The sequence below is a fragment of the Oncorhynchus tshawytscha genome, linkage group LG22 (assembly GCF_018296145.1).
Source record: "Oncorhynchus tshawytscha isolate Ot180627B linkage group LG22, Otsh_v2.0, whole genome shotgun sequence".
NCBI classification, from domain to species: domain Eukaryota; kingdom Metazoa; phylum Chordata; class Actinopteri; order Salmoniformes; family Salmonidae; genus Oncorhynchus; species Oncorhynchus tshawytscha.
The window spans coordinates 10,363,643-10,388,520 of NC_056450.1; the positions used below are offsets into that span (position 1 = coordinate 10,363,643).

The following is a 24,878-nucleotide window of genomic DNA, read 5'->3' on the forward strand; positions in this document are numbered from 1 at the left end:
TATTTATTTTTTTTTAACTTCCTCAAAAGCATTCAATACTAATAATAAATAGTATATTTCAAAAACATTCTGGAAAAGACTCATTGTTAACAAGACTTTAAAATGTAGTAAGTGAAGCAAACAAGTTTGTTTCCTCTAATAGGCATTCAAACATGTAACGTTTGACTTTCTTTTAAAAACAGCTATGGCTCAAATATTATGCCCGCCATTCCATAAAATTTGATTTGAGTTCATATCATGATAAAGTATTTACATTGTGAATAAATTAATTCTGTTCGTTTCAAATTTTTTGCAAGCTTTTCTTTCACACCTCCTGTTATTGCCCCACAGATGTATTGAATATGATGTGACGAGGGACACACTTCAGCACCTACATCACTGAAAAGTATGTATTGGTACATTTCTTTGCTGTCAAGTTGAAAACCACAACATGATCCATACAAACACATAAAAAGGGACAAAATTCACAGAGCAAATATCTTATGTAACATGGTTGGACGCATCTACAGGTACACTGTCAGTAATTCACCCCTTCATCAGGGATCACTTGGGTAGAGGGGGTAGCGGAGGTGGAGGTTCAGCAGGCAGAGGTGGTGGTCGAGATCCCCCCCTAGACCCGCCGCTGTATCTGTACTCCACGTACTGAGACCGGCAATCAAACATGGGAGGCTGGACAGGCTGCACCCCCTGAGCACTCAGTAAAGAGTTCAGCATTTCAAACGTGTCCTGATACTCATTCGACTGGCTGCCAACACCTGCATTGTGTCCGTTAGTGTCCGGCTTGTCCCCCTTGGAGTGAGAGTAGTTGCCCTGGTGGAGGGAGGGGAGACCCAGGGAGGGGAGGATATCAGTGGGGTGTGCCCCCAGGGAGTGTGCTCCAGAGGCAGCTAAAAGAGCAGGCAGCTGGTGAGCTGAGTTCCTGGAGGACTTAGAGACTTTGGACGAGTGGGAGCCCTGGGACTCCGTGGAATGTGTCCTCTTTCGAGACACAGAGGAAGAGGAGCTCATTCTAGACGAGTCACTGGGGGCTTTTTTGCTGCTGCTTCCTCCTACAGCACTGGCTGAGTGTTTATGTGACGAGGACGAAGAGACAGAAGCACCGCTAAAAGATGACGATGAATGATGGTGGTGGTGGTGGTGATGATGGTGGTTGGAACGTTCTCGGTGCTTTCCCTCCCTAGTCTTGCCCCCCTCCTCTCCCGAGCCTCCACTGCGTACTTTCTCAGGCACCCGAATTCTCACTTTGATGTCCTTTTCTCCTCCTGCTCCTCTGTTCCCTCCTCCACTATGCCCCCCGCCTCCCCCAGACCCCAGAGGGAGGCGCATCTTCAGGGAGCTGCGCTCGCCCCTCTCCTTTTCCAGGGGGATCTTGAGGATGATGGGCGAGGGGCTGCTGAGGTCAGAGGAGGCCGAGCTGGAATGGTGGGAGCTGGATTGCTGCTGGTCACGGTGGTGCTTCTCCTTCCTCTGCTGCTGGCCTATCAGAGCCTGGGCTGCCGTGGCGTACTCCCTCTTCACGCTGGCCTCCATGTTCTCCAGCTTCCTCTTCTGAGCAGCCAGGACGTCAGCGTGCTTGGCCCGGTACTCGCTCAGTGACACCTTGGCCGGGGCGTGCAGCTCGGCGTGGCTGGGCTGGTCGGAACCACTGCCAAGTGTCGACTTGAGCTCCAGTAGTATGGGAGCCATGGAGGAGGAAGATGAAGAGAGAGGGTTGGAGAGGCTCATCAGGCCACCCAGCGTGGTCTCAGATGACGACATGGAGACCATGCTCATCATGCCATCTGTCTGATCGCCGTCTTCTGGCACCTTGGACTTCCCTCCCTTCACTGTCTGACCTGCCGCCTGGAACAAGAAATCACAGAGTTAGGCAATGACGGACCTACATTTATTTAAATCAGGAAAGACCCTTTTGCGAGGGCGACCTGAAAGAAATGGAGCTATGAAAATATTTTAAATGTATGTTAAACTATGACTTACTTTCCAGTTGCGAATGCGTTTTAATCGGCTTGGTGTCTTCTCCAAGATCTGCAGGAACTCGTGGGTGAGCTCTATGGGACACAAAGTATTACAATGGGCGCTGCAATTCAGTTTCCTACAATACAATCTAACCAACAACTACACAAACATGCATAATGAAATTCAATCAAACTTACCATCCAGCAGCTCGAGGGTGACAGTATTGTCCACATACTCCCACCAGTGCTTGCTGTCTGTAGAGACTGGGATCTCCCAGTTGGACCACTTGCAGGCCAGGTGGATGCAAACGCAGGCCACGATGGGCGGGCTGTGTTGCAGGCAGAATGTGGTCAGGTGTAGACTACACAACAGGTTGGGTCCCAGATAAACCAGCAGAAGGAAAATCCATGGAAACGGGGAAAATACAAGAGGGGGAGGAGAAGAAACAGATTCAGTTTCAGAATATAATGAAAAGGACGACAGTGCACCTCTTAGATGAGTGGTAATTTCATTCAAATACAGGTCACAAGACCCTCTCCTGCTTTAGATCAGACAATGTTGCATTGCATTTTCATTGAATAATGTTATATCGAACTGAAATGAAAAGCGTGAAGTTGAACACAGCAGAGTGAACAGCATACCTGTTGGTAGCCATGAAGTATGACGTCTGGGCCAAATCCTTACTCGCTGGAACAACAACACGAGAAACAAGAAAATACAATTAAAACCTGCTACGTTCAAAATACTGACATTAAAAATGTGGTTAAAATATGCATAAATAATACCTTTAACTAGGCGAGAACCATTTATGTCATTTGTAAAAGCACTACTAGGGTTCAGAAACTTCACCAGTAGCCTACAAAGGGACATTGTTGATGCTTACCTCTGACTAGCTGGGTGCACTTGACAACATGAGTATGTGGGTGGTCAATGGTGATTTCAAAGGCTGTAATGAATAGGGCAGAGGGGAGACAGAAGAAAGGTTCCATGAGACAATTTCAAAAGAACTATCTATAATCCTCTTTCTATGAGAATTTGAGGCTGCTAATGCAAAATACACATTTTCATTCGAAAGGTACTGAATTTATTGGATATTTCAGTACTCCCATAGAGCATTAAAATAAATAATTGCCCCGGAAAACCAATGTACTTGTTTTATGAAACTACAGTAAATAGTGAATGAATGCACTGCTTTAGGTCTTCAGATGACAGGCCCTGTTTAAGACAAATGTGAATGAGTGAGTAGAGAATAAAACAAGTTTGGCATTTACATTTAAGCCATTCATTGACACAAAGGTCATAGGTGGCAAATGGCCATTATAGCAAGCAATCCAAATGCTAGCAATACTGTACTAAATTCACTTGCTCTCTAATGTGATTACAACAAAAACATCCTCCATCACGACAACCTGCACCAGAATTACTCAACACAAATCAATGGCTTAAAACCACAAGGAAAATGTGAAAAAGTATGTGATAAATAGTGAGCATATAGAACTAGGTGAACTAGATGATGTGTGGACGTCCAATAGAATTAACTGCTACTCAAAACTCTGCTGTGGACAAGAACAAAGATGGTTAATAGTGTCGGCAAGCAGCACATCTCTAGTTTTGGGTGAAATCAAAGACCCCATTCATTTGTCCATCCCAACTTACCCAGGGTCTGGAGTATAATGCTCTCAAGAATGACCAGGTCTTGGGCTTGTTGCAGGTAAGCCTGAGGTTGAGAGGACAGGCAGGAGACAGGCATTACTCACTAGGAGGCATTCTCTCTCACCCCTTACGTCTCACTCACCCTCTTGCTTTCCCTTTAAGCAGTCTTACCTTCAAGGAGGTACAACTAAGCTTGGGCAGTATCCAGATTGTCATACCTTCAGACCGACCTTGTGCCATACCGGGATATTCTGTAATACCCGCACTGAACACAAACCCCACTGAGCCTCTAATCTGAAGGTTACGAGGATGTTATCAAGGTAAATGCCAGCTTTTAGCCAATAAAAATATATGAAAAGCCGATAACTAAAATTGTTGCCGGCCAAAAAGACGCACGGTCCTCATAAGGGACTTCAGCGAAGTATGGGCAAATTGGAAAAGATTGTGTAGATTATTACCCTTTCCAGCATGCCCGCCAAGAGGTGATTCTTTCTCCAAAACAGAGTTCAGAGGGACTCAAGATAGCAACTTTGTGAGGACAAAGTAACGAGGCTGATGCGCATCGCAAACTGCTCCAAAGAGTTGGACAGCTTTGACTTTCCAACAGCAGCGGCTCACTTTGAGCAGGCCAAGGTCCGCCGCAAACGCATATAAATTGGAGGCAAATTGTGTTTGTCAGACCCGGTCTTAGCAGTTCTGCTGCCGCCCTAAGCAAGACCAACATATGTCGCCCGTGTCATGATTTGGAATCATGATTTGGATTGATAGACTAACGTAATGATGTGTATCATGCTCAATTGGTGCATTCCAGTTGAGTTTATTCAGTAGCACTTGGAAACTAAATATCGTTGCCAACTATTCACATCGGAGAGTTACAATGTTGCGATCACTAGGCAGCCAACAGCCTATAGTAAGAGTAGGGATGCAAAATTCCACTAACTTTCCCAAAATTCCCTGGTTTCCCCAAAATCCTGGTTGTAAATTGATGGATTTCCTGCTTATTCCCCCATAATTCCAGGAATCTTCTAACCATGATTTTTGGAAAACTTGGGGAATTTGGGTAAAGTTACAGGAATTGCAACCCAAAGTAAGAGAGAGTTGTTATCAATAAGCCACGTATGTCACACATGACACAAGTCACAACCCCACGTTCAAATGACAATAAACACAACATTTCTCAACATCATCCAATAGAACTGTAAAAAGAGTGAGATATCATTTGAGATTTGGAAACAAGTGCTTTCATAAACCCATGGCGCGGGGCTTGTGTCACAGGAGTATTGTAAAATAAGCTTGAAACAGCCTTAATGAAATTTGTGTATTTGATTGTCCAACATCAGTTTTATAATTTCTTCATTTTGTGGCCACCAAGAGGGGCCTATTTCTCCTGCTGTGGTGCTGAATCGCAGTGACTAAATTTGCAAACCAATTGCACAATTGCAGAGCATTTAGCATATGTTAGATAACATTGGGCTCTAGTCTTGTGTGTTGTAAACAAACACTGCGTGACTGGAGACTACAGGTAAGCTTCATATTGAAAAATGATGTGACAGGTGAAATGAAGAACACAATCTTCTTAATTTCCTAAAGTAATGCACAACTTGACTGCAGGTACAGTATTTACTTCAAAAGTAGCTACAAATATAAAACTTCAAATAAATAGTATTGAAAAACCATCTCGTGGCTATTTCCAAATACCCTGGTATACCGCCCAAGCCTAGGTACAACCGCCTCAAAACACCCCATGGCTGTGATAATACCAGTATTGCAATATTTTTTTCATTACAAAAATGAAAACATGAAGCAGACCCTTTAAAAACCTGCTATGTAAAATAGTGTGCTTGTCAAATAAATAAATTAGACTCCGGATGACAACATATTTGTTTCCAACATTAGGGCTGTTTTCTTAAAGAAGTGAAATCCGCTTAGTGTTTTGTTTCCTTGCCACGATACAAACAATTATATTGATACTGGTATCGTCCCGGCCCTAACAAACATACCCAAATCAGTTTGTGGAGCACCATGCAAGTGCCAGAGTGAGTTCAAAGTGGAGTGGCCAGACCATGGAGACTTACATCACTGCGGACATCTGGTGAAGGGTCCTGAGGATTGAGGCATGCATGGGTCACCTTGATAACATGCTCCAACTTGCGGGGCTGCTCCTCAACCTTTGCAGCCAGGAATAGTGTTGCTGGAGCTATGACCTAGGGGGGAAAATTTGACATTTTGATAGATGCTGTACTGATAGTGCTATTTACATGTTTCATTTCAAACTATATAAGATACATTTTGCAAAAGATGATGTCAGTGTGTGCAAAGTACTTACATTTCTGTGGAACCTGGTGAACGACTGGATCATGTAGAATCGGTGCATATACACAATGGCAGTATTAATTGTTAGCTGGGACCTGATGCATAGCTACGGGTTAAGGGTTATAGCATAACAATATGACCTGATGTCTCTGTGAGATTGAACTCACTACTTTAAGAGTTAAATGACAAATAGTATGTTTGATTGATGACACCATATTGTATGTAACAGTAGCTACCAACTTATTTTCAAAACTAGTTTTGGATGTAGCCGAGTGATCTAGTACTGCTGTAACTAACGTTACTCCAAATGTTGGCAGTGTGTGTGGTGGTACGTAGTAGGATAACGTATCTCGCTGACTAGAACTGCATTGTGGGTTAGATCGTTTGCTGTAGCTATCAAGGTAGCAAATAATGGCCACAAAGAAGCCAAACGTATCAAATAAAACGGGTAAAAAACTCTTAATCTCAAATCACATGGACATTTTATCGAACAGCATTGGACCGCTCACCAATACAATGTCTAATAGTTAGTTATGTAACGTACGCATGGGTTTTAAACTATTGTGTTGTTACCCTATAGTTAACTCATCGTTATATAGAGCAGATAAATAGATTGCTAGTTTTAACGTTACCCGCGTTGGCTCCCAAAACAGCGCAATTGTTGTCCCAATAACGTTATGCTCTTAAAGTGTTTGATACACCAAACCCCCACGTATAATAACTAAACAACTCAAACGTCCCTCTGCTCGGCTTTTGTTCTCTAACGTTAAAAGAAGCGTAGGCCTCGGCTGCAAAGGCCTACACAACGTTAGCTAGCCATGCTAATCACACGCAATGATGGCCGGGCCCTTGCTAGCGAGTCGCACGTCTGGGCCGCTAGTTTCAATTAGCTAGCAACCACTCCAGTCCATACCAAGCACATTAATAAATTGTAGTATCAACAATAACACCCAAACTATAAACACAATAGCAGATATTAGCTAGCATCTCGCCATGCCGCCAAACCGGCTTCAACCTCTTGAAGCTAGCTAACCGCTAGCAGGCGCAAATGGTCCCGACAAAAGATACACATTGAGTCGTTGTCCCATGTCCTGTAGAAGGTTCGCAGCTTGTTGTCGGTAGGACAATTCTTTGTCTGGATCAAGCCCCGAACGGCGAGACGGGCTATTCTCGATCTGTTCTCGGGTGAAGTACCATTTGTTGTTGTTTATTGCAGAAGGAGAAGGGAAGGAAGCCGCCATTACTGAGAAGGACAATATTTTTAAAATTGTGGATCACAGGAAGTGACGTCAATTATATGAATGGCAAATGTCCCCAAGGCAAATATTTTGGTTCCTCTCTGTCCAAAGCAACATTTCTAAACATCTCGAATATTGTGTAAATGCAGACCGCAGCTCAGGGCGTTTCTTGATGTGGTTGTTCCTTATCAGCAAATGTTGGTGTCATGGTGACTGTGGTATGAGACGGATGGTTTCTAACACAGATGATTTGTTTACATAGCAGGTAAAACAAAGTAAATCAAGAGAATTCGCGTGGTTGGTTAGGAGACTGAGGAAAAGAGTTAGGCTTAGCTACAATGCTACAGTTGTCAACATTTTTTGTCCCCAACGCTAAAGAAACGGCCATGGACCAATGGCGAGAATCAATAGATGAAGTTATCAATGTAGATATCAATTACACCCTTCAACATCTCAGATGGAAACCATCTGTTGTCCAGGGGTGGGGAGTGAAGGATTACACATAAATCAGTACATTGTCATCTGATAAAAGAAAACGTTAACTGTAATCAGGTTTTATTTTATGTTATTTTTTATTTAACCTTTATTTAACCAGGTAGGCAAGTTGAGAACAAGTTCTCATTTACAACTGTGACCTGGCCAAGATAAAGCAAAGCAGTTCGACACATACAACAACACAGAGTTACACATGGAATAAACAAACATATAGTCAATAATACAGTAAAAAAAAAAGTATATATACAGTGTGTGCAAATGAGGTAAGATAAGGGAGGTAAGGCAATAAAAAAGGCCATAGTGGCGAGGTAATCGCGATATAGCAATTAAACACTGGAGTGATAGATCTACAGAAGATGAATGTGCATGTTGAGAAACTGGGGTGCAAAGGAGCTAAATAAATACAGTTTGTGGATGAGGTAGTTGGATGGGCTATTTATAGATGGTCTATGTACAGGTGCAATGATCTGTGAGGTTACCAACCAAACATTGTAAACATTGTAACATTGACCCACAACATTATTGGGTTTTTAAAACAACATATAGCAATTTATGTTCAAATACTTAATACTTAGATGTTGACTTATATCAATTACAAGAAATATAGACAGCATACATGGTTAATAATTGCTATTTACCTCTGCTAGATTTCATTTATCAATAAAAACTCTATTCGTTATAATCAAGACATGGGTGGAATAAATGTTTATCTTGAACAAATATAAATGAAACAAGGTTTTCATCACTATTGATGTTTATTGCTTTGAACTGAACAAATTGGAAGTACAAATTTTACATACAGTATTTGATGGAAGAAATAAATGAGCCCCAAATTAAGGCCAGTCTACACACCACATGAGGGACAGAGTTTTACTGTGTGTGTTGCGAATGTATTTCTTGCACTTGATGCATGTGTACTGTGTACGCGTTGTGTACGCGTTGTGCGTCGATGTCCAAGATGTTAAAGAATATCACAAGTGGCCAGTGTAGGGTTCTTCTTTGGTAGATGTAGCCAGTCACCAGCTTGTCTAAATTGTCTGCCCCTCCTTTTGTGGCATTGTAATCTATTATGATTTCTGTTTTTTGATGTTCCTGGCCACAGATTCTCCCATCCCTATGCAGCATACTCATGAGTACTACATTTTTGCCTTTCTTTGGAACGTAGGACACTAGGGACGTGTCGGCCGTGAACACAAACTTAGAGGGATTGATATCTGTTGAATACATGGAACAGACCTGAGGTGGGAGCTCTGGCTTGTTTTTTCGTACCTTTCCTACCTTCATCAGCTTCCTCTTGAGGAGCTCCTGTCCCAACTTGTGTGAAGTTTAAAAAAAGTTATCACATATGATGTTGTGGCCACGGAGTCCCAGTGCCACATCCAGGACAACCCTCATCCCTTGGTTATTGTCAAGGGCTCCTCCATCTGGCTTCCACATATACACTTGCAAGTTCCATGCATATGATGAAACAGCATCACAGGCAGCCCAGATCTTGATTCCATATTTTGCGGGTTTAGACGGTATGTACTGCCTGAAGGGGCAGCGGCCCCTAAATGGCATAAGCTGCTCAACAACAGTAACATTGGGCCCAGGGTTGTTAAACAGGGGAAGGCAGTCCACCCACTGAGCTGATTGCAGCTAGCTTGTGTCTCTGCCGCCAAGCTGGTCTGGTGTCTCAGTTATCAAAGCGGATAATCCTGGAAATAATGTAGAAGTTTTCCCAGAGACATTGTTGCACGGAAAGGTTATCTGCATCCAACAGGGATTCTGTGGATTCCCCATTGGATCTGAAAACACCAGCAATGATAACAACCCCAAAGTATGCATGTACATTTGTTTGGTCCATCTCCTTCCATCAAGCCTGACCACAAGTTGGACACCACCATGATGACACACAAAGTAATTAGATTCCTGTAACTTTTAGATTACCCAAAGTCTATGTTGAAGATAACTTTATCCCATTACTCAACATGAAAGCAGATCTAATTAGATGGAAAAATCTTCCCATAAATCTTATGGCAAACTTAATGATTGAGTTGGAGGCGTGCATGGCCACGCAGTCATGCGTGAACAGGGAGTACAGGAGAGGGCTGAGAACGCACCCTTGTGGGGCCCCAGTGTTGAGGATCAGCAGGGTGGAGATGTTGTTTCTTACCCTCGCCACCTGGGGGCGGCTCATCAGAAAGTCCAGGACCCAGTTGCACAGGGCGGGGTCAAGACCCAGGGTCACGAGCTTAATGACAAGTTTGGAGGGTACTATGGTGTTAAATGTTGAGCTGTAGTCAATGAACAGCATTCTTACATACAGTTGAAGTCGGAAGTTTACATACACTTAGGTTGGAGTCATTAAAACTAGTTTTTCAACCACTTCACAAATTTCTTGTTAAACTAGTTTTGGAAAGTCGGTTAGGACATCTACTTGGTGCATGACACAAGGAATCGTTCCAAAAATTGTTTACAGACAGATTATTTCACTTATAATTCATTGTAACACAATTCCAGTGGGTCAGAAGTTGACATACACTAAGTTGACTGTGCCTTTAACAGCTTGGAATATTCCAGAAAATTATGTCATGGCTTTATACCTGTGGATGTATTTCAAGGCCTACCTTCAATATCAGTGCCTCTTTGCTTGACATCATGGGAAAATCAAAAGAAATCAGCCAAGGCCTGATTGTAGAACTCCACAAGAAATTGTAGACCTCCACAAGTCTGGTTCATCCGGAGGGCCTGCTGTCCAGACCACTAGCAGTCTCTACGGGGGTGCCACAGGGTTCAATTCTTGGACCGACTCTCTTCTCTGTATACATCAATGATGTCGCTCTTGCTGCTGGTGAGTCTCTGATCTACCTCTACGCAGATGACACCATTCTGTATACTTCTGGCCCTTCTTTGGACACTGTGTTAACAACTCTCCAGGCAAGCTTCAATGCCATACAACTCTCCTTCCGTGGCCTCCAATTGCTCTTAAATACAAGTAAAACTAAATGCATGCTCTTCAACCGATCGCTGCCTGCACCTGCCCGCCTGTCCAACATCACTACTCTGGACGGCTCTGACTTAGAATACGTGGACAACTACAAATACCTAGGTGTCTGGTTAGACTGTAAACTCTCCTTCCAGACCCACATCAAACATCTCCAATCCAAAGTTAAATCTAGAATTGGCTTCCTATTTCGCAACAAAGCATCCTTCACTCATGCTGCCAAACACACCCTTGTAAAACTGACCATCCTATCAATCCTCGACTTCGGCGATGTCATTTACAAAATAGCCTCCAATACCCTTCTCAACAAATTGGATGCAGTCTATCACAGTGCCATCCGTTTTGTCACCAAAGCCCCATATACTACCCACCATTGTGACCTCTACGCTCTCGTTGGCTGGCCCTCGCTTCATACTCGTCGCCAAACCCACTGGCTCCATGTCATCTACAAGACCCTGCTAGGTAAAGTCCCCCCTTATCTCAGCTCGCTGGTCACCATTGCATCACCCACCTGTAGCACGCGCTCCAGCAGGTATATCTCTCTGGTCACCCCCAAAACCAATTCTTTCTTTGGCAGCCTCTCCTTCCAGTTCTCTGCTGCCAATGACTGGAACGAACTACAAAAATCTCTGAAACTGGAAACACTTATCTCCCTCACTAGCTTTAAGCAACAGCTGTCAGAGCAGCTCACAGATTACTACACCTGTACATAGCCCACCTATAACTTAGCCCAAACAACTACCTCTTTCCCTAATGAATTTAATTTATTTCATTTAGCTCCTTTGCACCCCATTATTTTTATTTCTACTTTGCACATTATTCCACTGCAAATCTACCATTCCAGTGTTGTACTTGCTATATTGTATTTACTTTGCCACCATGGCCTTTTTTTGCCTTTACCTCTCTTATCTCACCTCATTTGCTCACATCGTATATAGACTTGTTTGTACTGTATTATTGACTGTATGTTTGTTTTACTCCATGTGTAACTCTGTCATTGTATGTGTCGAACTGCTTTGCTTTATCTTGGCCAGGTCGCAATTGTAAATGAGAACTTGTTCTCAACTTGCCTACCTGGTTAAATAAAGGTGAAATTAAAATAAAAGCAATTTCCAAACGCCTGAAGGTTCCACATTCATCTGTACAAACAATAGTATGCAAGTATAAACACCATGTGACCATGCAGCTGTAATATCGCTCAGGAAGGAGACGCGTTCTGTCTCCTAGAGATGAACGTACTTAGGTGCGAAAAGTGCAAATAAATCCCAGAACATCAGCAAACAACCTTGTGAAGATGCTGGAGGAAACAGGTACAAAAGTATCTATATCCACAGTAAAACGAGGCCTATATCGACATCACCTGAAAGGCCGCTCAGCAAGGAAGAAGCCACTGCTCCAAAACCACCATGAAAAAGCCAAACAGTTTGCAACTGCACATGTGGACAAAGATCATACTTTTTGGAGAAATGTCCTCTGGTCTGATTAAACAAAAATAGAACTGTTCGGCCATAATGACCATTGTTATGTTTGGAGGAAAAAGGGGGAGGCTTGCAAGCCGAAGAACACCATGGCAACATCATGTTGTGGGGGTGAATTGTTGGAGGGTCTGGTGCACTTCTCAAACCTGACTCAGTTACACCAGCTCTGTCAGGAGGAATGGGACAAAATTACCCCAACTTATTGTGGGAAGCTTGTGGAAGGCTAGCCAAAACATTTGTCCCAAGTTAAATATAAAGGCAATGCTACCAAATACTGAGTGTATGTAAACTTCTGACCCACTGGGAATGTGATGAAAGAAATAAAGGCGGTGATTCTGTTCTGACATTTCACATTCTTAAAATAAAGTGGTTCTAACTGACCTAAGACAGGGAATTTTTACTAAGATTAAATGTCAGGAATTGTGTAAAACTGAGTTAATGCATTTGGCTAAGGTGTATGTAAACGTACGACTTCAACTGTAGGTATTCCTCTGGTCCAGATGGAATAGGACAGTGTTCAATAAACTGGTCCACATGGTAATCTAGAGTCTAGAGGTAAATGAGTTGGTAATAGGAAATACAACTATTTCCATGACAGAATTAAAAAGCTAATTTGGACTAACCAAATGTAGACATTAAGTGTAAAACTGTGACTCAATGATTATAGCACTCCCAGGTGTGAGTACAAAAGTTATGGGCGGAGTAAATATACTGAAGAAATATATTAAAACGCAACAATTTCAATTTGAATGAGTTACCGTTCATATAAATCAGTCAATTTAAATAATAAATAAGGCTCCAGTCTAAGGATTTCACATGACTAGGCAGGAGTGTAGCCACTTGAGTGGGTTGGAAATTCTGTGTGCGCTGTGCTCTCAGACCAGGTGAGTGCATCTATAATGCTACAAAATTGTGGCATTGACCCAATGCTCAAACATCCTCTTTTCTTCTCTCACTTCCTATATTTATACTAAGTAGTGAAACAATGCCCTGACTTGTCAGCTCACAGGGCTGGCAGTGTAAGAACATAGTCCAGCATGTTGTGCACTTGTCAGGCCACTATCTGGGGGACCCAGTGAGGAGGGTTCCCTGCTACCAGGCCATGTACTCCACTTGGTACAACTGGAAAATAATCAAATAGCAAACCCATGGACAGAATAAACAGCAACTCCAGAAAATAATTGAAAACGACTTTAATGACCAAATGTAATACAACTTGACAAGCTATATACAGTACATTTCAGTTATGTTTGCAACATACACACACAAAAAAAAGAGCATAAAACATCACTTAAAAATACCAAATTACACTGTCACATTTCTAAATCGTTCAGAACGCTTTTGTTTCTTTGCCTGAGGAAAAAGAGTAAACAAACATTTGATTTAATCTCTTTATGCAATAAAATATGACAAAATAGGAAAGAAATCTGTAATATATAAAAGTGTATTCAGAAAGTATTTAGAACCCTGGACTTTTTCCACGTATTGTTACGTTACAGGCTTATTCTAAAATGGATTTAATTATTCCCCCCCCCCAATCTACACACAATAGCCCAAAAAGCAAAAACAGGTTTTAGAAATGTTTCCAATTTATATATATACACATATATTTTTTAAATGAAATATCACATTTACACAAGTATTCAGAGCCTTTACTCAGTACTTGGTTGATGTACCTTTGGCAGCAATTACAGCCTCAAGTCTTCTTGGGTATGACACTACAAGCTTGGCACACCTGTATTTGGAGAGTTTCTCCCCTTCTTTGCAGATCCTCTCAAGCTGTCAAGTTGCATGGGGAACATCGCTGCACAGCTATTTTAAGGTCTCTCCAGAGATGTTCGATCAGGTTCAAGTCCGGGCTCTGGCTGTGTAAGTCAAGGACATTCAGAGACCTGTACCGAAGCCACTCCTGCATTGTGTTGGCTGTGTGATTAGGGTTGTTGTCCTGTTGGAAGGTGAACCTTCACCCCAGTCTGAGCACTCTGGAGCTTTCATCAAGGATCTCTGTACTTTAATTTAACTAGGCATGCCAGTGAAGAACAAACTTTGCTTCGTTCATCTTTCCCTCGATCCTGACTAGTCTCCCAGTCCCGGGCCACTGAAAAACATCCACAGCATGATGCTGCCACCACACGTCACCATAGGGATGGTGCCAGGTTTCCTCCAGACGTGACACATGACATTCAGGCCAAAGAGTTTAATCTTGGTTTCATCAGACCAAAGAATCTTGTTTATAATGGTCTGAGTCCTTTAGGTGTCTTTTGGCAAACACAAAGCGGGCTGTCATGTACCTTTTACTGAGGAGTGGCTGCTGTCTGGTCACTACCATAAAGACCTGATTTCTGGAGTGCTGCAGTGATGGTTGTCCTTCTGGAAGGTTCTCCCATCTCCACAGAGGAACTCTTTAAGAGTGACCATGGGTTCTTGGTCACCACCCTGACCAAGGCCCTTCTCCCCCAATTGCTCAGTTTTGCTAGAGCTGGCCGCCCAAGCAAGTCTTGGTGGTTCCAAACTTATTCCATTTAAAAATGATGGAGGCCACTGCATGCTTGGGGACCAGCAAAAATGTTTTGGTACTCTTTCCCAGATCTGTGCCTTGACATAATCCTGTCTCGGAGCTCTACAGACAATTCCCTCGACCTCATGGCTTGGTTTTTGCGCTGACAACAGGTGTGCCTTTCCAAACCATGTCCGATCAATTTAATTTACCACAGGTGGAGTCCAATAAAGTTGTAGAAACATCTCAAGGATGATCAATGGAAAAAGGATGCACCTGAGCTCAATTTCAAGTCTCATAGCAAAGGGTCTGAATAGTTATGTAAATAAGGTATCTGTTTTTCAATTTTAAATACATTTCTAGAAACCTGTTTTAGCTTTGTCATTATGGGATATTGTGTAGATTGATGAGGAAAATGTTTTATTTAATCCATTTTAGAATAAGGCTGTAACATAATGTGGAAAAAGTCAAGGGGTCTAAATATTTTGAATGAGCTGTACCGGTATCGATAATAAATAGAATCTGAAAACCTCAATGTCAGTTGCGACAGCACCAGTGAGGATCCCAAATCTTTCTTTCCGCTTCTTCAGCTTCTCATCTTCCTCAACCTGGAACACACAAATATAGTCTTAAATCTGTAACATGGAGGTGGCTTAGCCTAATCAAAAATGCTAAAGTATAACCTCTAGGTTTCAATTCAGCATTTCTTTAAACTTTCAGGATGCCTTATAGTCTAATCTAGAAACTGGCCCATCTCTATGAGCTCACCTTCTTGGAGACTGAAGAAACGTTCCCGCCAAATCGTTCAGCTCGCTTTTTTAGCTGTTCAACGCTGACTGGCTACTCAGAACACAGAGTGAGAGAAATACTTCATGAAATCTTCTGAGTCACAGTAATGGTCATATTAATGAAATGAGGAGAGTTGACTGCTCATCATATGTGGATTACTTGCAGTGGATTTATTCACAGTTACACCTATGATAGAAAGAAAAGAGAAAGAAAAAAACACTGATTAATACCAGAGAGCCAATGCAGGAGAACAGTTTTCCTACCATTACGTGTGATAAATGATGTTCTTCAACATTGTTTAGTAAATTGACTACAGGTGTAAAAATAACATTAAAACCTCAACATGAGAACAGTAAAGACTGGAAGATTGAGACCGACCTGTGGTGGAAGTTGGAGGTGCAGCAACGGGCAAACCAAACCTGAACGCAAGACATATTTAATCAACTTTAATATAGTTTCATAGATACGCTCAATCAAAAGGCAATTAACAATGCATGAGATAGTTAGTTTATACATTTGTGAGAATGGTTGGGTACTGACCGGGCAGCACGTATGGCCTTCTTGCTGTCAGCTAAGGCAGGGACATTGAAGCGGTCTGCTCTTTTCTGTAACCTCTGAATACGGGATTAAAAATATGTTCATGAGAAGGTTAGCAAACCATCATTGCATCGAAGACCCGTCATGACTGGTGAAAGAGTGCAACAAGCATCCCATTACCTCGTCCACAGACACTGGAGGTGTGATTTTTACCACTTTCTTTTCAGCCGCCCTGAAAAAAACATTCAAATCACACGGAACATATTTCAATAATTAGGGGCATCAGATCGTCAGAAAAATCATGCAAAGAAAATGTCCGTCTTTGATGCGTGTTAACATAAAATGAAAAACGTACTCAGACACCGCTACTGGTTTCTCGTCGTTATCCCCAGTGACGGCATCCGCATCTTTCGAGAGGTACTACATTTTCAAAAGCACAAAGAATCATCAAGAAATGCTCCTACAATTATACATTTATTTTCATGTCATATTTCACCTAAGCAATTGCAGCATGTACAAAGTGACTTTATACTGGACATGGTGGTACTCACCTAATCCATACATGAAGTGCCATTGCTGCCATACTGTTTTAAAACCAGGCTTACCTCTGGCTCTTCTCCCAGAACATCATCTTCATTTAGGCCCATGTCATCCTCTGTTAAAAAAAAATATATATATATATTTTTTTTAAGAATCATAAATTTAAGCATATGTGTCACTTTGCCCATTCATAGGCTAGGTGTAATTCTTGCCATATTACTCACACCTTTTAGATATAAAGGAGTGTCAAGGGGTAGGGGCTAGAAGTCAACAAGTTATCACACTTTCTACTCCATGGGCCAGTTTAACTGATGCCGGTGAAGCCTAGTCCTTACTCCAGGACCTAAATGGAGAATATTTTTAGGCCAGCACTAGGTTTTACCCATGTCTGGGAACCTGACCCAATACGTATTTAGTCCATCCATTATTGCATGCTCACCATGCTCCTCCAGATGAGCCTGTAGTCGTGTGATCAGTTCCAATTTGTTGCCCTTCACATCCAGACCCCTGGCTTCACACTCATGCTTCAGCTCAGCAAGCTGTAGGACATAAGTGTGGATTGCTGATTAGATGACAAATTACTACTAAATTGCAGTTCTTGCAATTCAAATGGTACTACCCAACAGCATCTCCCCTGGAAAAAATGTGTAGCAGGGAAAATATCATTGGGGGGGGGATCCCTCCTAGACTTTGTATGCATCAGGACTGAGAAGCTCAGTTCTGCTGACTTCATTAAAGGACATTCTTCTCACAAATGAATTAAAGTGAAATTATGCACACGATCTAAAATATCCAACTCCAGAAATGAGCCCAATAATATTGTTAAAATGTGATGAAATCATTTTTACATCGTGGGCTGTAGTGAGGTGTCACTACAGACACCCTGGTTCGAATCCAGGCTGTATCACAACCGGACGTGATTCGGAGTCCCATAGGGCAGCGCACAATTGGCCCAGTGTCGTCTGGGTTTGGCCAGTGTAGGCTGTCATTGTAAATAAGAATTTGTTCTTAACTGACTTGCCTAGTTAAAAAAATAACAAAAAATGTAAATAGCCTATGCTCCATATTACCAGTATGCTAGTAGCAATAAACATTATCACCTGTAGCCCAACTGATGAAGCAAATTGCAAATAAACTGAAGCATGGGGTTGCCTATCTGCATTTACACTATTGGGCTAATCATTAGCCAGATCCCAAATGTTATCTTTTAACTAGTTATTATCCTATTGATTATTATTATTTACCTTTATTTTAACTAGTCAAGTCAGTTAAGAACAAATTCTTATTTTCAATGACGGCCTAGGAACAGTGGGTTAACTGCCTGTTCAGGGGCAGAACGACAGATTTGTACCATGTCAGCTCAGGGACATGAACTTGCAACCTTTCGGTTACTAGTCCAATGAACTAACCACTAGGCTACCCTTAACTTTAGGTCGCAAAAAACTTGCATAAAAAGTGAATATAATGTAGGCCAACCTGTTAGGGTAACTCAGAATGCATGTTTCCTTCCCTATGGCCCTCATAACTTGAATGCCCCACGAGGAATATTTATCTCGCATAGCACACACTAGCCGTTTGGTAAATAGATAAACTATTCTACTATGTGTTTGTCAGATTTTTCAAATTAATTTCTGTTTGCAGAGGAAGTGTGGCCTGTTCTAGTATCGTCAAAGTGCGCCCTAGCAGAAATATTTTTTCATGTTCCATATTTTTTTTTGCGTGGCGGCAATGATATTGGCTTTTGTCGGGCGCTGTTTCCGTTACACTGTTTGTTGTGAAACATTTTACAAACGTAGTTAACTACTGTTTGCCGTGAAACCGTGCAATGAAAACAGCACGCCCAAAAAAGCCCATTTAGACCTAACAATAACATACTGTACAATTTCATTCATTCAGTCGAGCATGCGCCGATGCTGTCCCGTTCGTTGCTGACTTCACAGCAGTAGTGGATCACTTTGGCCCACACAGAGATAAAGCCAGACTAAATAAATTCAACAAGTGTGGATACTAGTCTGGGCACCATTCTCTTTAGCTATCATTCCTCTCCTGTCATGCTAAACATCTGTATCATATCACAGAGTGGAATGATATCCGCGTAGCCTGGATGCCAGTCAGTTTCGCTATCTCAAACCTCAAAATGCCTAGCTAACTACACCGTGCAGCAAGCATGGATTATTTCACTTCCTGTCCGTTAGCATCAATTAGCTAACTGCGGCTGTAGGTGTCCAGGGATCTGCAGCGTGCAAGATCCTGATTTACAAAGTAAAGATAGCTGACAACATACGATAATTAATCTTCCAAAAATATAATACCGGTATAAGACGTTTTAAACTTAGAAAAAACGTGTTCGCAACCTTTAGTTTCTGGAGCTCCCCAATTTCAGCCATCTTGCTTTGCTGAATCTATTTCTCCAATCGGAAATCGACACCCACAGCAATCTGCTGTGCTTTAATTAATGGATGGGTTGCATGCATTTTATTGTCTATAATTTTTTGTGTAAAAACTTTTGTGACTTGTGTTGACACGTCAATGAAAAGTATAGCCCAGAAAAGTATTTTATGTAGAACATCTTTATTGATAGGCAGCCATCCATCAATGATCAGATTTAGAAGGGACATTCAATACAGTTGGGCATATGATATAATCAATCGAATTTCGAATATGGCAATACACTGTGTTACAAGACCGTACTGTTGCCGCGTTCAAAATAACTGGGACCTCGGAAAAATACAAATCATGACGTCAGTGATTTTTCAGGTCTGAAAGTCGAAGCTCTAGGGTCCAGAAAGAGGCCTGAGTTCCCGAGTTTGAATTCGAAGTTGGATGACCGTTCAAATATTTTTTTTTCGCGAGTTCCCAGTTGTTTTGAACAAGGTAAGTATTCTACTGCATTATGACGCATGTATTTTTGATACGTAGTCATGTTCGTAGGCATATTTCTCATTCCTGCCATGCTTTGCATTTAACTATTTTCTGACAGTCTAATTAAACTTGTTAACAACTGTGAACGTATTTTGTAATATAAGTTAAAACTGCTATTTCTTTCACCAATTCTATGAAGTCTGAATCAGACCACCAAAAATGATTTGTGCATGAGGTCTACTTTGGGCAGAGCAAAATGTTACGTAGGGGTAGCTAACCAAAAAAGTGCAGCTGAGATAGTTCAGTGAACTATTTTTTTGTGATGAGTTGTCCGAGACTTGTGTTAGTTCCCTGAGAGCCTAGGCATTCAGTGCGCTAACACAGTCTCGTGGCATGCTGATGTCAGTTCGCCACAGGTCAATTAGTTCACAGTCACAGAATTAGACTGTAGCCTGGTCCCAGATCTTTTTGTGCTGATGTCAACTCCATTGCTCTCATTGTTAAGCCAAACATCATGTTTGTTATGACAATGAGTGACAGGGAGTTGAGATAAAGGTTTATTCCCCTGCTCAGACTTTGCATGCATCAACCAATGGTTGCGTGCCACATCATTGACTGTAGATCGCTATGTATATAATAAATACACTAAGCATTCTAAGCTGCTGGAGGATTTCCTCCTACAATTTTGTGCCAATTTTCTTAATTTTAGGCTCAAAAGAAGCACGTCGTCCTCTTACATCCATCTGGCTTGCCACTTTATATTCTGCTGTGATTTTTTTGTTTTATTTTTATCCATAATGCTAATTGACTTGACATTCCAAATTATCATTAAACAAGGCAACAGTAAAACATGTCGTCCCCACGAATGATGCAGCGCCCCCCTTGGGCCAATCAGTGTAATTTTGTAATTTTGTGCCGGATCTCTATGAGAAGTCGCACCATTCTCCCAAGTTTCGTCAAAATCGGGCTAGTAGTATGATATATTGAATGGGTTAGCTAGACTCATCTCCCTCCCTGAGCATGGGTTCCAAATGTCATCACTCTGAAGTCAAACAGATCAAGAGATATTAACGTGCCCGTTATAGCGCTGCCCTGAGGTCGATTTGAATGCTCTTGCATATGTTGAGTCTTGACCGTGTTTACAACATGTGTACCAAATGTTGTGACAATATGAATGTCATTAATTGATTTCATATGTATTTATGTGCCAGAACACGCCCATGTGAATGTTTATTGGCCAATAGCAGCCAGTTTGTTTTAGGTACTAGTTTGGAAAATATTGCGTAAAGAGACCTTTTGTCCATTGATGCCACGTATCAAGTTCCGTGCAGATAGTCCATTCGATGCAAGAAGAGTAGCGTTTCTAGTGTTTTTCACAATTATAAATTGCAAAAAATCCATCATGGCAGACCGTAGGGTTTCCATAGAGAATTATAGACACCTCTAGTGGACAAAAGGGTATTTTAGCGGGGGCAACTCAATTCAGGGCTTCCAACATTTTTAAAGTAGTCACCTGGGTGGGAATTCCTCAGTTTTAGCCTCTGGCGCTGCCCATGTTGTCACAGATGCTATAATATCACAAATATAAACATGACTCTATCTATCTCTATATGGGTCAACTGAGGCAAATTGGTTCCTTGTGAGGAGAGGAACCAATGTAAGGAATTTCATGACTTTAAGTCAAACGTGGTGAGGGGCATGACCTTTCAAGGTGTTTGTTTTTTTTCAATCTTCTTATAGAGCCACTATCTGGCCAATCAGTTTAACGTATGAGCAAACTTACTAACGGACGGAGACAGATCCACAGATTTCATCGTGGGGAACAATAAATCAAATTGGAGTGGGTCTAGGGTGTCTGAAATGATGTGTGCCATAACCAGCCTTTCAAAGCACTTCATGATTATAGATGTGAGTGCTACAGGGCGGTGATCATTGTGGCAGGTAGCCTTAGAGTTCTTGGGAACGACAATGATGGCGGTCAGCTTTTGGACATATGGGGATTACAGACTGGGAAAAGGAGAGTTTGAAAATCAATATTATACTGCAACATTCTACTTTATCCTGTTTAAATGTACACGGAGTGTACAAAACATTAGGAACATCTTCAAGGTGTCCCACATGGATGCTGGCCAATGTTGACTCCATTGCTTCCCACAGTTGTGTCATGTTGGCTGGATGTCCTTTGCGTGGTGAACCATTCTTGATACACACGAGAAACTGTTGAGTGTGAAAAATCCAGCAGTGTTGGACCTGGCACCTACTAGAATACCCCATTCAAAGGCACTTAAATCTTTTGTCTTGCCCATTCACCCTCTGAATGGCACACGTACACAATCGATGTCTCAAGGCTTAAAAATCCTTCTTTAACCTGTCTTCTCTCCTTCATCTACACTGATTTAAGTGGATTTGACAGGTGACCTCAATAAGGGATAATAGCTTTCACCTGGTAAGTCTGTCATGGAAAGAACAGGTGTTCCTAATGTTTGGTACACTCCCTCCTTTTTACCTAGGCAGGTTCTTGACAATGTTGACAATGCTCTCTTAAAATGTTGTGCCTGATTTAAATTATTATTATTATTTTTTAAATGTCGTCCTCTTACATTCCACTGGCCACTGTAGGAAATCAAACATATGTAAAAAAAAAAAAAAAAAAAAAAATAGGGTGACAGTGCGCAATTGACAGTGAGCAAAAATAACCATAGATGAGAAGTTGACAATGGCTTATTAATAAGCATAAATAAATATGCATTTCAAAGATTGAATTGCATTGAATCAAATGAATCAGATCCAATGATTTACTGCCCATAGGGCGGGGTGCCGCTAGTAACATATGATGTGGTTAGCTGATATGTAAAATACCTATCCAGGCATTATAAGATCTGGCATGCGTAAGCAACGTCTGAGCAGGGGAACACGACCAAAAAAAGCACAAACAGACTGGTACTTAGTCTATTGCCACGGTAGTTCATCATGCTTCGGCCTATGATGACATGTTGGGTGGACTATCACAGGTGAATTTGTAGGAAATACATCCCTGCTGTGTTGCTGTTTTCAGGAAAAGGTGCCTAGGAGTCAGATACCTCCCAACCAGAGGAGCAACCTTGTCTACCGAAAGGGAAGCCTCCACAGATCATGAGAAAGACAAAGCCGTCAGTGAGCAGCAGATTGTATGCAATGACAAGGCTTCCATTCCTACCTGGGGTTGCCTTTACAATGTCAAGAGCCAACCTGGGTAAAAAGGATACCTTTTGATTCTCTCTCTTCAAGGTTGTATGCTCATTGAAGGAGTATAACACATACAAACAGTACCTGGATACGGTCAAGACAAACCATGACAAAACCTACAGCAAGAAGATGGTATGTGGGCAGTTTGACTGTTTTCTGAAATTTGTAAAGAGCACACATGTTGAGATCAGACATGAAGTTGTTTACAGGTGAAAATGTGAAACGCTCACTCATCACTCTTACAACAATGCTACTGTAACATGTACTGCATATCTTAGGCTGATAAGTATCTAAACTGTACGAAAATGTATTTTATCCTATTTCAGAAGAAACAGATGCTGAGAATGGTTCAGTTACATGAAGAAGGCCATATCCCTAAGGATGTTATACTGGAAGATATGAGAGAGTACTTACTGGAAGAAGGAGCTCGGAACATGAAGCATCTGCAGTCAACCATTGGTTCCAGATAGGCAAGAAGTGCATGTAAATGCACTTTATACAAATGTGAGTGCTGACGCCTAGTGGTAATAATGACAAACTGCATGTTATTGCATATCATTACTCGAGTGACAACAATTCTATAGCTTTATAGTAGAGTTATGCCTACTCTGTGTTAGAAATGTCAAGTACATTACTGTTCTGTTGAATGTATTAATACGGTCAGGGGACACAAAGATGGCCTGCAAACAGCATTGTATGACCCAGAGAGAGAGTTTGAGGAGTATTGGGTTTCTAAGGAGTGATTCAGGCTAAAACTCATTCAAAATGATGTAAAGCATGATGTGAACAAGGCCAGGCAACTGAAGGAGGCCAAAGAAAAGCGCAACAGAAAGGTAATGATATCACACACTCTTCATACTTCACAAACTAAACCAAAAAAGTATTGAAGTTTGAATAGGTCAGTCAATTAAGAAATGGTTTTACCTATATTTTTGTAGGTGCTAAGTTGACACATTTGAAGGTATATTTCACTGCTATTGTTTTACTCTGTATATTGTTTTATTATGCTCTTCACAGAAAATGTGCATCATGGAACAAAAGCAGGCCATTCAGATGAGGAAAATGGAAGAGGAATTGAAAAACCTCCAGGAGTTTGAGAGGTTGAGAGAGGCTGCTATTAAACCAAGTTATCTATTGGAAGAAATATCTGGAAAACCAGGTAAAATTTTATTTGAATTCATCACACTTACCAGGTTTCCATCCAACCAAGCTTAACCCGGAAACCAGCTGCACAAATGTGTCGGAGGAAACACTGTTCAACTGATGACTGAAATCAGCCTGTCGGTGCCCGGCCTGCCACAAGGGGTCACTAGAGCGTGATGAGCCAAGTAAAGCCCCCCCGGCTAAACCCTCCCCCAATCCGGAGAACGCTGGGCCAGTTGTGACAAGTTGGCACATTTGATGGGGATTGAATCACAGGTTGTAGTGACATTGCAGCACTGCGATGCAGTACCTTTAGACCACTGCACCACTATTTGATGCTCCTATAAATAATCAATGCTTGGCTGCTATTTGTCAAATTAAAGTCTTTTTGGGGCCTCCCGGGTGGAGCAGTGGTTAAAGGCGCTCTACTGCAGCACCAGCTGTGCCACCAGAGACTGGGTTCGTGCCCAGGCTCTGTCGTAACCGGCCGCGACCGGGAGGTCCGTGGGGCGACGCACAATTGGCCTAGCGTTGTCCGGGTTAGGGAGGGGTTGGCCGGTAGGGATATCCTTGTCTCATCGCGCACCAGTGACTCCTGTGGCGTGCCAGGCGCAGTGCGTGCTAACCAAGGTTGCCAGATGCACGGTGTTTCCTCCGACACATTGGTGTGGCTGGCATCCGGGTTGGATGCGCGCTGTGTTAAGAAGCAGTGCGGCTTGGTTGGGTTGTGTATTGGAGGACGCATGGCTTTCAACCTTCGTCTCTCCCGAGCCCGTACGGGAGTTGTAGTTTTTTATTCAGTACATGGGAATTTCACCCTGCAAAAGGGATTTTTACGTCATCACGCACAGATATCTGGAACAAGTAAATTTGATGGAAAACATGACTGGTTGGAAAATTCTCATATTGTTAATATGAAAATCTGTTGCCAATTGGATGGAAACCTAGCTACAGTTACCAATGTTTAAATCACTATGTGAAATGCAACATACAGTTGAATGTCTTTTGCTGTATATCTTTTCATTTATTTTTTTATTTTATTATAGCTCCTGTCCAGCTCACTCGCCTAGCTGCTCACACCAAACTGTGAAGAAAACAGTTTCTCTGTCAGGCAAGTCAGTTTCACCACTAAGTAATCATAATTTAATTATGAAGGATATTTCTGA

General features: G+C 41.9%; 2 protein-coding genes and 1 long non-coding RNA gene across 5 annotated transcripts; 1 reads left to right on the forward strand and 2 right to left on the reverse strand.

Moving 5' to 3' along the window:
* Positions 1-7,211, reverse strand: LOC112221751 (cyclin-T1). Of its 2 annotated transcripts, none has more exons than XM_024384045.1 (9): positions 6,991-7,211; positions 5,936-6,017; positions 5,685-5,813; positions 3,613-3,673; positions 2,840-2,902; positions 2,598-2,643; positions 2,154-2,317; positions 1,978-2,048; positions 1-1,842 (listed from the first exon to the last, which is right to left on the reverse strand). In XM_024384045.1, the coding sequence occupies exons 1-9, from the start codon at positions 7,161-7,163 to the stop codon at positions 544-546; spliced, it is 2,088 nt and encodes a 695-aa protein (XP_024239813.1). In that variant the 5' UTR covers positions 7,164-7,211; the 3' UTR covers positions 1-543. The 2 variants fall into 2 exon arrangements, with proteins under 2 accessions (XP_024239813.1, XP_024239812.1); XM_024384044.1 differs by having other exon boundaries at positions 2,598-2,652; positions 6,991-7,210.
* Positions 7,212-13,297: 6,086 nt separating this feature from the next.
* Positions 13,298-18,929, reverse strand: LOC112221755 (SAP domain-containing ribonucleoprotein). Of its 2 annotated transcripts, XM_024384051.2 has the most exons (11): positions 18,837-18,929; positions 16,922-17,021; positions 16,548-16,597; positions 16,298-16,362; positions 16,123-16,174; positions 15,946-16,019; positions 15,784-15,824; positions 15,569-15,591; positions 15,385-15,456; positions 15,147-15,224; positions 13,298-13,472 (listed from the first exon to the last, which is right to left on the reverse strand). In XM_024384051.2, exons 1-11 carry the CDS (start codon positions 18,867-18,869, stop codon positions 13,425-13,427), a joined length of 636 nt encoding a protein of 211 aa, XP_024239819.1. In that variant the 5' UTR covers positions 18,870-18,929; the 3' UTR covers positions 13,298-13,424. The 2 variants fall into 2 exon arrangements, 1 of the variants encoding a protein (XP_024239819.1); XR_006079627.1 differs by lacking the exon at positions 13,298-13,472 and having other exon boundaries at positions 15,141-15,224; positions 15,565-15,591.
* LOC112221756 lies at positions 18,876-24,827 on the forward strand. The gene is made up of 6 exons (XR_002949054.2): positions 18,876-19,356; positions 22,400-22,701; positions 22,896-23,073; positions 23,234-23,402; positions 23,587-23,728; positions 24,759-24,827. It is a non-coding gene; the product is annotated as an uncharacterized LOC112221756 (long non-coding RNA).
* Positions 24,828-24,878: the final 51 nt, after the last annotated feature.